Here is a 14,177-nt window from a genome sequence, read left to right as displayed (position 1 = left end):
GGGAGTATTAGTTCATATCTGAACACCAGATGAAAAACTACCTGTTTCTGATTAATTAATTCATACGCGCATGCATGATTTGCAGGTGATGGCCCCGCCACCAGAAGCACGGCAAGAGGTGAAACGTGCACCTGCGGCACTATCTGTAAGAACAAATTATCCTTCTCTATGCCGTCTGGTACTTTTTATTTAATTTCATGATGTAAACAATCAAAATACTATCTCCGTTCATTTTAATTGGTGTTTTCTCTTTATAGCCCATGTTTGTAAAAAAATTACAAACCGAATTATATGAATATTTCTGATCTTTACATGTTTCTATCATATTAAACTATAAATGAATATAATAAATGGATAAGGTGTCCAGTAGAAAATAGACATTTTTTAAAGTGTCTTCCCAAAGATCAACTTTTGTTGTGTCCAAAATCTACAATCATGAAGTCATTATGTCTCGTAGAAAATTTGGCCAAGTATTTTTAATGATAAACTATATAGAAGTATTTTTCTTGACAAATCTATTGGTACATTGTTTATATATTATATCCTATATAGTCATATAGGAAGCCTCTATCCTACTAGCTGGTGTAGCTACTCCCTTCATGGCTAAGGTGCAGAAACACCTTCATACATGTTTATGCTCTCACCTAGCCGAAAGTACAAACTTTATACAAATAGTTATATCTTTCATATAAGATTAATGGTATCTATCTTCCTGTTGGGTGAGAACAGAAACAAGTATAGAGTTGTTTCTGCACCCTAGACATGAGACATGAAGGAAGTAGAACACCTGGTGGTAGGAATATATATATATATATATATATATATATATATATATATATATATATATATGAAAACTAATATGTACCACCCTTAAAATAAGCTATTCTATGCCCTCCTTTACTTATAAGGCCCAAACCCACCTCCCATCTCTTCCAAGGACCCAAAACCTCTCTCCTGTCCTGGTCAAAGTTCTCCCTAGCCGGTCAAATTCATCCCTTTGACCTTTCTCCACACCCCACCTTTATCCAATTCCGTCTATATATCTAAAAAGTGCAGTAACGTGAAGGCAATAATACAATAACATTCCTTATAAAATACAGTAATAACATCATGATGTATCTAATTTTTTAAATCATATTTTTTTTAACCAGTGTAGTGAAAACGGATTTAAAAAATAATACAAGACATGTGATATTGCTCTCTAAATATTGGGCATACAAACTTTTAGCTCTCCCACAAGTATTAGTTATACTGTCGCAATAGTATGCAGTCACACCTCCATTTTGATCATGATGACTATACTTATATCACGACTTTACTGTAACTGTGTAGTAACAAGCTACTGCACTTATCGTTATGTTACTGCAATTATGCAGCAACAATACACATATTTTATAGTAACATGATATTATTGCTATATAGAATGTATAGCGTTACTGCAGCTATTACTATAGCATTACATTAGTGTATACTAATACAAATCCTATAGATATTTCTTAAGATTTCAAACTTTAAACGATTTTATCTCTCACCTCATATATTAGTTTTTAAAAATGTTTGTACCACATTGTTAGAAAAAAAGTGCTTTATAAAAGTAGATCCCTCGTGAGTATGTTTCAACGCTCACTGCGAATTAGTTCTCGTGTTATTGCATTTTTGTTTTCGTGTTGCTGCATAATTCCTACGAGACAAGAGGTGTGCTTAGATAGACACGAGGGGAAGCCCATAAGGGGTTGACCCACGGTGGAACCCTTTAACCAACCTTTAAATAAGGTAAGGGTGATTTTTAGGTCTTGGAAAGAGGGGTGAAACGTGGGATGAGCCTTACGAGGCCTTGGAAGTGAGAGGGAATAGAAGAGTATAAGGGGTGCACGGATTAGTCTTTATATATATATGAGAGAATTCCCGGTATGCCACTAAAATTATATTCGGTTCCTTCTATGTCATGCAAAAAAATCAAACTTCTCTCTGTGTCATTCACTTAATTTTTTCTTCCTTACGTGCCACTGCGGTTAAGTTTTCCATCTAACTCCGTTAACTTATTTTGCTTACTACATGTCAAATGACCCGAAACATAGAATTTAAAATTGGTATTTTCGAATAAAATTTGAAATTAAGACAGTAAAATTGAAAATTGATATTTTCGAATAAAATTTGAAAATTGATATTTTCAGATAAATTTGAAATGACCCACAACATAGAATTGAAAATTTGAAAAATATCAATTTCCCTACCGATTTATGCCACTGAAATTATACCCGATTTATTTATGCTATGCAAAAAATCAAACTTCCCTCTATGCATCCACTTAATTTTTTTTATAGGGCCATCTTATAGGACCATTGGACTAAAATTTTCGTTTCCACTATGACATTTCCTTTATTTAGTGTTGTTGTGATGTTAAATTAGGGGTAGAAAGACCAAAAATGCCCTTGTCCCGATCACTCAATCATCGCTGATTTTTTTAAGTACACTGGCAAATTATCCGTACGTTACAATGGAATTTTATATATTAAAATATCATTAATATATTATTTTCATTAAGTTATTATCAATTATCAATTAAGAGGAGGCCCACGGACCCAGAAATATAAATTCACAGGTAAATTTGGCCCATAGGCCCAACAACCTAAACCCTAACCCTAATCCCCCTCTCTTTCTCTCTCCTCTACTTACCCACCCCGCCCAGCCGCCGCCCCTCTCCTCTCCACTCCGTGCTTCCGCCGCCAGCGCCGGCGTTCCTCTGCTCCTCTCCTTCCCCGCAACTGCACCTCCTCTCCTCCCCCGCCCCAGCGGCGTCGCGCCTCCTCTCTGTCGCCGCCGCCGAGCGCCGGGCGCCCGCGCCATCGACGTTTCTCGGCGGGGAGCCGGCCAGCCGGGAGTGGCTGGTGGAGGGCTGCTCCCGACCTCCCAAGGGCGCGCGGGCCGGGGAGCCGAGGGGCCCGACGCCGGCGCGGACGGAGACGGAGAAGGGGAGGCTGGGTTTGTTGGGGCGGTACGAGAGGCGGAGCGCCGGGCCGGAGGAGAGGGCGGTGGAGAGGTCGAAGCGGAGCTCGCAGGGACCGCCGCCGGCGGAGAGGCCGAACTGGAACGGCGGCCCAAGGCCCAAGCACCCCGATCGGCACCTTGGCCCGCATCAGCGGCCGGTTGTCGTCGTGGAGGCTTGGTGGTGGTGGCGGCTTGCGGCTTGGCCTGACGCAAGGCGGCGAGCGGCAGGCGAGGGCGCGAGGCCGAGCCACCGAGGCGGGGTCGCAGGGAGCCAGCCAGCCCCTCGCGGCCTCCGCCGCTGAACACGAGCGGGGACGCGGGCCCACCTGTCAGCAATGGAGGACCGTAAACTATTATATTAGTAAAGATTCGGCCGAAAACGTTCGATCCAGGCGCCTGAGCAAAACCCAAGATATCGGAAAATACTCTTGGGCGCCCCAGCAAAAGCACAAAACGTGAGACGCCCCTGTTACCTGTCTCTACACCCCACTGCTGCAAGTAGTTAATTGATCTGATTTATCATTGGATTACACCATTTTATTCCACGTCACATAATTATATTCTATAAAATAAAATATATGTTTCAACTGCTAAAATGCGATGTTTCATATTTGGAAAGCAAAGTTTTCAACTATAATTTGACACCTGCACATGATATTTTTAATTCTTGTGTTGTAATTAATGGATCATTTTTAATATAGCACTTGGTGTTATTTAAAGGCTTCAAAAGGTAATTTTAGCTGTTTCTTTAGTTCATTTCCAAATATTTCACGTGGAGTTCTTTGAATGTCTTAGCAACTATTTCGTAATGTTTCAACAATTATAACTCATCAAACGTTTCAAGTATAATATATAAATGTTTCAAGTAGAATAAAGATCATATATTTTTTTACTAGAATATCATACTGTGAGATCTTATTATAAAGATTTATTTACAATAAATACACCGTTATAATTAGCTCAAAGATCTGATATGTAATTTCAATCACATAAAAGGCATATTACAATAAATAAATTAGGGCACAAACCAAAAGGTTACCTCTCAGTCTCATCGGTAAATAAAGCAATAATCTTTCCACCATATAATTCATCGTACATAGATACTGTTAAACCCACAAATATAAAAAAAGTAAGTCAATTTATTAAACATAAGCGATTAAATTACGAGAGGGCATACGAGTAGTAAATTATTGTGTATATCTAGGTTATCTTGGAGGCTAAGGGGGTGATTATTTGGTTTCAAAAGTCAAATACGGAGTAGCATATTTCTATTTGAAAAATATATAACTTGTGAATAAAATTTGTATATACATATTCTTAGCTATCTAAAAAACAAGACTAAAAAATAAACTTTGCTAAAAACCCTAAAATGACTCCAAATTTAAGGTTGAAAACTCAAATTTTAGCTTATAAGCATAAGTAGGAAAAAAATGGAGATGTTAGCCAAATCTATTTGCCGATCATTGATTACTTAAAACCTTTTCTTATCCTTATCAAAATCAAGGCCTATAATATTGATTTTTAATTGGTCGGTCATCTGATCCGATCGCTTGTTAGGAATTAACATCCATATGATGGAAAAAAAACACGAACTTTATTATAAATACCGTAAACCAGAACCGTATTATAAATACCGTTCACTTTGCTTTCTTATTTCCTGGATAAGCCTACATGGACTTCCATGTGTCCACGTCATAAACTTTTTTATATAAAAATAATTCATAATAGAAAATAATTTATTTAATTATAAATTATACTTTCTCGATTTTATATTATAAGATTATATGCTCTTCCTAGGTTTATAAAATGATCGATGGATATGTGTACAGATTAATTAGTGCGTATTTCCAAGTAAATCTAGAAATATTACATTATGAACCCGATTGGATAATATTTTGTGCTTTGCCACCCCTTCCTCACCTCCATAGTTTGCTTACGGCCACCGATCTGGAACTTAGTGCCCATACTAGAGCACGAATTTCGAAAAATGATTTTCTGCCAATATCAAACTGCTAAACGCCTTTCACACCACATGGCCTTGACTTCAAGTCATTTTGCTAATAGCTTCTACTAAATTAAATATGGTATAACATGTATATTTTTTCTGAAACAAATAGCACCATCATCTTTACGTTTATGTTTATACTTGCAAGCTAAAATTTAAATTTTTAACTTTAAATTTAAAGTTAATTTTGGGTTTTTTTATCGATATCGCTAAGAACATGCATATAAAAGTTTTATTGACAAATTATTTTCATTTGTAAATACATGGTTTGTCTTTTTCTCTGAAAAAGCCAAACAATAACCCCTAAATATATTAAACCCAAAATTTCTTCAAACCTTACTACACGTACTACTCTTTAAACTTTTTAACTACTATTTGTGCTATGAACTAAATAAAGTTTCCCTTGCTCAGATAAACTCTCCACGTATATATGGTCCTCTTTCTCATATAGCTTACAACAATAGTCAACATTTTATACACTAATTCAGAAGAGATTTATTAATTACATAATTGAGAGGATATTTTAATTCTGAATTGTCAAGATATATATACTGATTTTTTTGTAATTGACTGATGTTAGGTGAATGTTACCGCGAGATTATTGAAGATCTGAGGCGCAGAGTTCAGAGATTGGAGAGACTTCTCGAAGTATATAATCTGTTTTCTTATTTGATATTTAAATTTAATTCAGAACATAGTTTCTAACGTAATAATCCGAAACGTACGGCACAGGAAGCTCTGGGTGGACGAGCTACCACATCCGGAAAGGTATATTTGAGTATCCGTTTTGCCAGTATATATATGCCACTAATTTTTCATCAATTTCTGTTTATGACAATCATGCCTATATATCTTTTCCTCCCTTCTGCTCATGTTTCATCTTGTTAATTTCCATTAAAATATACATTAATATCCTATACCTAGGACAGGTGCAGGCCCCAATTGATAGGGAGTACTCCCCGTGCCTTTTTACTTTCACCAGATACTACATTTTTTCCAAAAGCTTTATTCATATTTATAAGTTTTTGGTGGTTAAAGATAAAATCACTCTGGGAAAACAAACAAGCTGACTTATTTTAGTTTGTCTGCGAAATCCAGGTTTTAATTTTGAAAGCCTTAAATTCAATATTTAGTTTATATAAGATAAACTAAGGTGGGCCAACTATTGCAGGTACATGGTTACACGCCTACCAATCTTTATCTTCTAGAGTTGATGCCAACTGGCACTAAAGATCAACATACAATATGCAACATCATTAATAACAATTATTAGACAACTAGCACTAAAATTCGACGTACACATATGGCACACCATTACCCCCTAGCAGTTGTTACGTCTTAAAACTTGCGTAATACGATATCGTTTTGATGGACAACTCTCCTGTACATTTTAGTGGTATTAATATACTACTAGTAGAACTAATCTCAGCCATTGGATAAAAATGATATTTTTGTACTTGTGCAATATTTTATAATTTTATATTTTGGCAATAAAGATCATAATAAAAAGGATGGTATTAGCCCTTCTAATTTATACTATACCTAATATTGTTGGTAGTATAATTTAATCATAGTCGTCCGATAAAAATAGATCAACGGTGTGGATTAAATCCTACTGTCAGTAAGTAGATTAAGAAATAATATATGGATAGTTGTGATCTGCACGATAAGGGGTAGGAGGAGAAGTAGCTATATTTTGGGACATGATGAGTATATAAGTTCTGTTCTCTCTAAATAAATAAAGCATAAATCAAACAAATTAGAAAATTTAAATTGTTTAAATCCCTTCCATGTTCCATCAAATTCAAGTCAAAATCTAGTAGTAATTATGTTCTTCCTTGAAATTCATATTATTTACTGAGTTCAAATCTCAAATTTTAATTCAAAGGTATGGCCAAAAGTTAAAAGATCGATCCCTAGAAACTCATTTCTACTCCTGAACCACACCAGCCCAGACCCCTCCACTAGCTACTTCATTTCACTATCCCATGCAAGTCTTTTAGGCCATGTCGTGGTCCATCTCTTCCTTTCATTCCTTTCCTCTCCATTGGCGTATTCTCACCATATGCAAGCGCTTGTGTATGCCAATGCATTATTTTCTTTAGGGGTCCATCTAGAAAGTCTGAATTTTTAGCTGAATCCTACAAAAGACTGCCTCTCTAGACTCTCCTTACAAATGAAATTATAAAATCACATGACAGCATTACTCCCAATTATATTAATGTTTACATCCCCTTCTCCTCTCTCTCCTTCCGCACCTTACTGTATGCACTTCACACACAAGCGTTGATGCCCTCATCCCTTTTTCTCTCTCCGCTTTCCTCACACTCTCCTTCTCCCTCACACATTGGAGCTAAGGCTTGCCACCACTGCCAACCTTTTCCACTATCGACGTGTGCCTCCACCCCATGACCATGAGATCGAGGCACCTTGCTCCCCTCTGGTGTGTCACGCCACCACCACACGCGTCCCCATTACTCTCCTCTCATTCCTTATATTTATAATATTTTTACATACTAAAGTGTTATAGAAACATATGGATACTTAACTTGTTGCTTGTTATATATGCTGTTTTTGTAGAAGAAGGCGAGGGAATGACCATCTACTCGTAAATTGCTGAAAGAAAATTTGTTGCCTTCTCTTTGCAATCGGTCGAATGTAATATTGAATTAGGAATTCCGTATTGAACCATTTTTTTCCTTCCACTACTATTGATTTGTTGGCTGATCGCCCTATATACTGTAAACTAAATAATATTGGTGATATGGACCATTCTATCCCAAACTATATTTATGTGCGATAAAATAAAATGTATTTTTTGTTTATTGCATTGTTTGTGTGTTATCAAATAATATTGCCGGCCAGTTAGGCCATGTTCCAAGGTAGAACCTAGTATTAACTCTCTCCTTATCCACATCAGCAATATAACTCATTTTATAAGTGTATGTATGAAGATGGAGTCGGGTATGATTTCTTCATTATTAAAACAAAATATTTTTTATTAATCTTCTTTCCTTTTAATCTACCTCATGCAACACAATTTACTTAAATAAATGCTAAGAGTCTACTCTAAACCATTATCATGCATAAAAATTATTTTTCTATTTCCTCACTTTTGCTCTTGTGATAATGGAGAGAGTTAGCTTATAATCGCCATTGTATATGTCCTTAGGGCATGTTCAAAGGTAGAGCCTAGTATTGACTCTTCTTTTATCCATGTCAACAATACTAACTCATTTTATAAGCGTATGTATAAACATAGAGTCGGGTATGGTTCTTCATTAATATAACAAAAAAATTGTATTACTATTCTTTCCTTTAATGTACCACATACAACACATTTTCCTTAAAAAATGCTAAGAGTTGACTCTAAGCCGCTGCCATGCATAACAACCATTTTTTCTCTTTTCTCACTTTCCTCCATGTCATTATATTTGCTCACATGGCAATAGAGAGAGTCAGCTAATAATCGCCGTTGTACATGTCCTTACCATGCCATTGTATTCTGAACACTGTCTCTAGCAACTCTACATTAGGAAACTATCAGCATGGTTGATGATTAGGGTCGGTTTTAAATTAGAGGCTATCACAATTTTGGAATTGATCTACAACTAAAGAATTACCCTAGGTAGTATGATATGGATCTAGATAATTAAAGTATAGTTTGATTTGATATAGATATTTTCAATTATAGAAATTTTAGACTAGAGTTTTTCTTTCCATTATCTTTAAGAAGGTACCATGAGATACCATATTTTTTCAGTGAAAAAGTTGTAACTCTAGATACTAGGTATATCGAGGTATAAAATTTTTGCACTAAAAATGTGTTACCTTTAGGCTTTCTCATGTACATGTAAAATTTCTCTTTAAATTATATTCCTATAGATGTATTTTGTATTAGCTTTTATTTTTATTTCATGTACTGATATACAACTCTAAGCTTAAGCTTGCTCCTATAGTGGGTGATAGGTAGCCACACTTTTTGAGTTTGGCCACGGAACTATGAAAGAAATATGTGGATCCTGTCAGACACAGGCAAACAGAAAATAACATAAGTGTTTATACAGGTTTGGACCGTAAGAAGTGTAATATTCTACACCTATTGTTATGTTGTTCATGATTTAGGCTTTCAAGTCCTCCTTTCTGTAAGGGTCTGCCCCCTCCTTCTATAGCTCTAAGGTGGTGAACATAACCAAGGGGTAGGTACAACATTTGTTATCTTAGTTTATATCCGGAGTGACGAAGGGAACCATAATGGAGTGTCCGGTCAATGGGACATTGAAGTGATTGAAAACCTTCTAGCTGATGCAGGGAACCATGGAAGTATCCTTCTAGTATCCTTCTTTGCATGTCCCATATGTCACCCTTAGGTGGTGTTTAGTTGGCAAAATTTTTTGACAAAAACATCACATCAAACGTTTGACCGGATGTCGGAAGTGGTTTTTGGACACGAATGAAAAAACGAATTTCACGGCTAGCCTAGAAACCGCGAGACGAATCTTTTGAGTCTAATTAATCCGTCATTAGCACATGTTGATTACTGTAACACTTATGGCTAATCATGGACTAATTAGGCTAAAAAGATTCTCAAGATTTCTTCCATCATTGTGCAATTACTTTTTGGTTCATTTATGTTTAATGCTTTATTTAGGTATCCAAAAATTCGATGTGATATTTTTGAAAAAAAAATTGGGAACTAAACAAGACCTTAGTCTAGTTGGCATGGCACTGGAGCCCTACATGCCATGCATGTCACACAAGCTTGCCAGCTATTAAAGGCTAAAGTAGACATGGCTTTGCCTGCTATGTTAAGATGGGGTTGGTGATGTGGACTAGGGTTCCCGATCTTCCGAAATGTTCTGATAAACAGTCGATTTGGTGGAGTCGTGACACACGTCGATCCGGCTTCTTGAGCCCCGCAATCGCAGCACCACGTCTCCTCTGGTTACCACCATGCCGGAACACAGATGGCCTCGCCGAGAAGGCTAATTCCTGTTTGCGAATCGAAGAACACAGACAAGAACAAGAAAGAAAGCAACCAAAATTGCAGATGAATGATTAAACTCACGAGTTGTGGTCTTACAAACCGATCTAGCGGCGAAACTGTTCTTGACAGATTAATCTAAGCAAAACCTGACTCTAAACAATGACGGCTACTAAATAAATAGGATTAGGGACGTCCTAGGGTGTCCCTAGGGCGCACACCCCTTGGGCTTAGCCCACGACACAATTACAAGGCCCAAAACCGAAAATAGATTCGGACTGGATGAGATACGTGGCTTGTTTTGCACATTCCCGGTAGCTCGGTAGGAATTTTGACGTGGGACTAAAACCATCTGAAAGTAGACTCCATAAGCTTTCCAACAAGTACTCATGGGCCCGAAAAGTCCTAGATCAGCGGCTAGGTCCGTTTGAAGTTGATGTTGTTAGGATGGCCGAATCCGAATCCAAAACGTGCAGAACTTTATCTCTTATTTTCTATGGACCAAAAGTGACGTGGTGAGATGGAAGTGGACTTGAAGAAGGTCTTGGTTTGGTCCCCAATCAACTTCTTCAATCATCCATGCATTTCTTACACTCCGTCTCTTTTCTTTCGCCCAAGTAAGTACTTCTACGAATAAAACACACGAAACTCAATGTGTAGCAACGTTTGTTCAAATATATAACAAGTAAATCTAATATAGAATATATGTACCTTTTATTGATTAATACATAATGTGGTCATGGTTATATCCGAGCTAGTTGTGTCCTTACCAATTGGGGCAGCCCGACCCTGTGGTAGGGGTTGGGCTGCCCGACCTCTCCTATTGGGGTGCACCACTTCCTTGAGGAGGGCGCGCATGTGCCTATGATAGGTAGTCGGACAGCCTGACCGCTCCTATCGGGAGGCATGCCACTTCCTCGGACTATCCAGTCGGCCTAATTCTTCTGTCAGTTAATAATTCAAAAGAAGCAATATGGACCAAGAGACCGATAGGCCATTTAATATAGCCCATGATTAGCCCTAACTAAGTGCCACATAAGTTATTAATATGGGTAACCTGGTTTCACAACATTGGCAATATTGATCAATCTGCGTCATTTTAATCTAGACACACTAACATCTAATAGACTATTTTTTTATTAATATGAGTAACCTGGTTCCACAACATTGACAATATTGATCAATCTACACCATTTTAACCTAGACCCACTAACATCTAATAGATTATTTTTTTTCTGAGATTAAGGTGATAATTTTTAGATAGATATGTGTAACACTCTGTCTTCAAAATCCATATTAGTCTACTCTACGTATTGAGCAAACCCAGATTCACATAATACCCTGCTTACACTCGTTCTCGCTTCGTATAAAAGGGTTAACATGTGGATATCATGGTTGGAGCACCAAGACTTATGAGTAGACCCTCATCTACCTAAACTTTTAATATGGTATTAAGCTACACAGCCACTTCTAGACCATATGGACCAAACCCACTACTACGAGGCTTTAAACGGGCTGGGGGTGTTACAATATATTGGGACAAAGAACCACTAGAGATTTTTAGGGTATATAAGTAACAGTTCATATTTATAGGTTTTATGTGAAAACGATTGCTCAAAGTGTTGGTATGAATTGATCACCTGCCGTTTTCATGGAACCATTGCAGACCAAGTGTTGCCGATTGCATTTTGTGTATTATTGGCGATTTAAATAAATGGTTCGTGCACAAATAGATAGCCTCTCTTAGACAAATGGGATTGCAATTATATTGCTTCAGAGAATGCATGGACCACATCGGTCAGCTCAAAAACAAATTAAGAATGATCACACATAGGTAGAGAGATTGTGAGGAAGCTAGAGTACAATTAGTTACTACCTCCGTTTCATATTATAATTGTAAGACTTTCTAATTTTATTTAGATTAATCATCCATTGATGAATGTATATAATTTGATATAGATAATGTTAGAAAGTCTTATATTATAAAACGGAGGGAGGGAATAATTAATTAACTATGCGCGTGAGAGATTTTTCTTCTGATCCCGGTAGGCCAAGAAGCTGTAGAGGGATTGAACTATGGCGCAAAAGAGTATGACGACAGCAACCAGGGTACCCGTCACCACCAACGGGTTCTTCCAATCCTTGTGGCGGCACAGCTTCGCGGCCAGACGCCATGACCAGCTCCGGCAGTGCGACTCCAGCGCGTGCCACTCCAACGTGAGGTATTTGTCCCAGCCCGGATAAAACGTGATCTGGTCGCAGAGCTTGCCCATCTTCCGGGCGGCCGCCTCGTCGGTGGCCTCCCAGTGCACGATGATGCCCCTCTCCATGAGCAGGCGGACGTCCGCGCTCGTCGACGCGATCTGCGATATGAAGACGCAGTACGCAGTCACGTGGTCACCGAGGTGCTCGTTCATCTGCTCCAGCAGCACCAGGTTCCGGAGGAGCCTCCACGTCTGCGGGTTCAGCTCCAGCTTGGGTATCTCCACCACGCGGCCCCGGATCTTGACGTCCGAGATGCACTGCGCGCCGCCGCCGAGTTCCCTCTTCTTGAACACCACCAGTAGCTCGCTGTACTCCGTCGCCCGGCGCCACCGCTCCACGTTCCCGTCGTCGTCGCCGCCGTCCCCCCGCCGCGGCTCGCTGTTGTCCATAGGCGTGTTCGTTGGCTTCAGCAGCAAGTGGCACAGGTGGAGGACATGGCCAGCGTTCTCCACCACTACGTCGCTAGCCGGCCTCGTCGTGTACCCTCTCAGCATAGGCCCGATAATTGCGCCGATCTTCTTCCCGGGGAAACCATGCTCCTCCTCGGTCCTGGTCTCGCACGAGCGAATAAGCCGGTAAATCTCCCGCACCACGACGAAGGGGAGCTGGTTCCCGTACAGCAATATGTCATGCAACCAGAGCTGATTGTCCCACCGACTCGGGTGTCTCATAGGTCCTTCAGCAACACGATCATCCTCCTCCTCCTCCTCCGGTCCACGGCTGGGATCGTCGTCATCAGGCTGCAACAGTCCCAGCGTGACGAGCAGGAAGCACCCGTCGGCGATCATCATTCCACGGAAAGCCTCGCCATTGTCGGGGAAAGGGGACGAGCGTATGTCGTCGTAGTACATCCTCACCTCGTCCTCGATCCCTGCCATTAGCCTGTCGAGCAATACGCCGGCGTCCCCGTCGACGGCAGGTGGCGACAGCAGTGACTTGACCTCGCTCACGCACTGCTCTTTCCATAGGTTCGACCTGGTCTGCAGCCCCTCGCTCTGGTAGTGGTAAGGCCCGATGGATATGTAGCTCGGCTCGTGCTCTCTTTGGTCTGTGTTGCAGATTTGCCCGGGGACCTTGTAGAGGCGGCATCGTCGATCACGTAATCTTGTATCTGCATGTTAGTTAATTAATTTTATTTAGGACGTCAACAAACCTATAACAGTCGCAGTCGCAGCTTATTCCTTCTATAAACTTCAAAGTGTTTTACGAATAAATCTTTGGTGAAACTCATCCTAAAGATCCCTATGGTGGCGTAAATCCATTTGGTGTCAACAAGTGATATTATAATCTTACGTATTACTATGATTTAGGAATAGGTCTATAAATTATACCGCTGAACTATTAGGTGAGGTCCTTCAGAATTAATTTCCACGGGCAGATTATGCAATTCCCCATCACTTACTTGGGGTTAATTACCGCTCATGACAGGCAGTCCACCTCCAGCCACTGATGGATAAACTGAAAAGGCCAGGTTATGGGAGTCCAACTGGATTGGAAACAGGCCTTTTGATGGATTTGGCACCATCTCTATATGCCCAGTTTAGACAGAAATCAATATCGGTCAGGGAAGCCATGACTGACGATCGCTGGATGGATGGGGTCAGGAACAATCTGTCACAGACCACGATACAAGAATTTTTCGCCATATACGGGCTGTTATGGAACGCAGATATATATCCATTTGGACGAAAATACACGGGATGAAATTACCTGGACATGCACAGCCAATGGCGTGTACACGGCCAGCTCGGCATACAGGGCACAATTCAATGGCAGAATCGGATCAACAGACAACAAATTGTGCTGGACAGTCTGGGCACCGCCTAAATGTAAGTTCTTCACATGGTTGCTGCTGCAGAATAAACTATTGACAGCCGACAGATTACAAGTCCGAGGGTGGCCAAACTGTTACTTTTGCCGGTTCTGCTACAGGAA

General features: G+C 39.7%; 1 protein-coding gene and 1 long non-coding RNA gene across 2 annotated transcripts; one reads left to right on the top strand and one right to left on the bottom strand.

The window, feature by feature from the left end:
* Positions 1–2,577: 2,577 nt before the first annotated feature.
* On the top strand, positions 2,578–7,786 carry LOC107305146. The gene is made up of 4 exons (XR_001551253.2): positions 2,578–3,443; positions 5,574–5,641; positions 5,726–5,761; positions 7,574–7,786. It is a non-coding gene; the product is annotated as an uncharacterized LOC107305146 (long non-coding RNA).
* Positions 7,787–11,989: 4,203 nt separating this feature from the next.
* LOC102703250 (UPF0481 protein At3g47200-like) lies at positions 11,990–13,767 on the bottom strand. Its single transcript, XM_040528006.1, has 3 exons — positions 13,659–13,767; positions 12,970–13,353; positions 11,990–12,906 (listed from the first exon to the last, which is right to left on the bottom strand). Exons 1-3 carry the CDS (start codon positions 13,765–13,767, stop codon positions 11,990–11,992), a joined length of 1,410 nt encoding a protein of 469 aa, XP_040383940.1.
* Between the last annotated feature and the right edge of the window lie 410 nt (positions 13,768–14,177).

This window comes from Oryza brachyantha, chromosome 10 (genome assembly GCF_000231095.2).
Source record: "Oryza brachyantha chromosome 10, ObraRS2, whole genome shotgun sequence".
NCBI lineage: Eukaryota > Viridiplantae > Streptophyta > Magnoliopsida > Poales > Poaceae > Oryza > Oryza brachyantha.
This window is presented reverse-complemented; position numbering and strand designations above follow the sequence as displayed.

Excerpts from the sequence above, each read along its gene's own strand:
- LOC102703250 (XM_040528006.1), bottom strand. The coding sequence starts at position 13,767 with ATGGTGCCAAATCCATCAAAAGGCCTGTTTCCAATCCAGTTGGACTCC. Across the intron at positions 13,354-13,658 it reads TGGACTGCCTGTCATGAGCG|ATACAAGATTACGTGATCGA; the intron begins GTAATTAACCCC and ends ACTAACATGCAG. Across the intron at positions 12,907-12,969 it reads GTTGCAGCCTGATGACGACG|ACCCGAGTCGGTGGGACAAT; the intron begins ATCCCAGCCGTG and ends GACCTATGAGAC.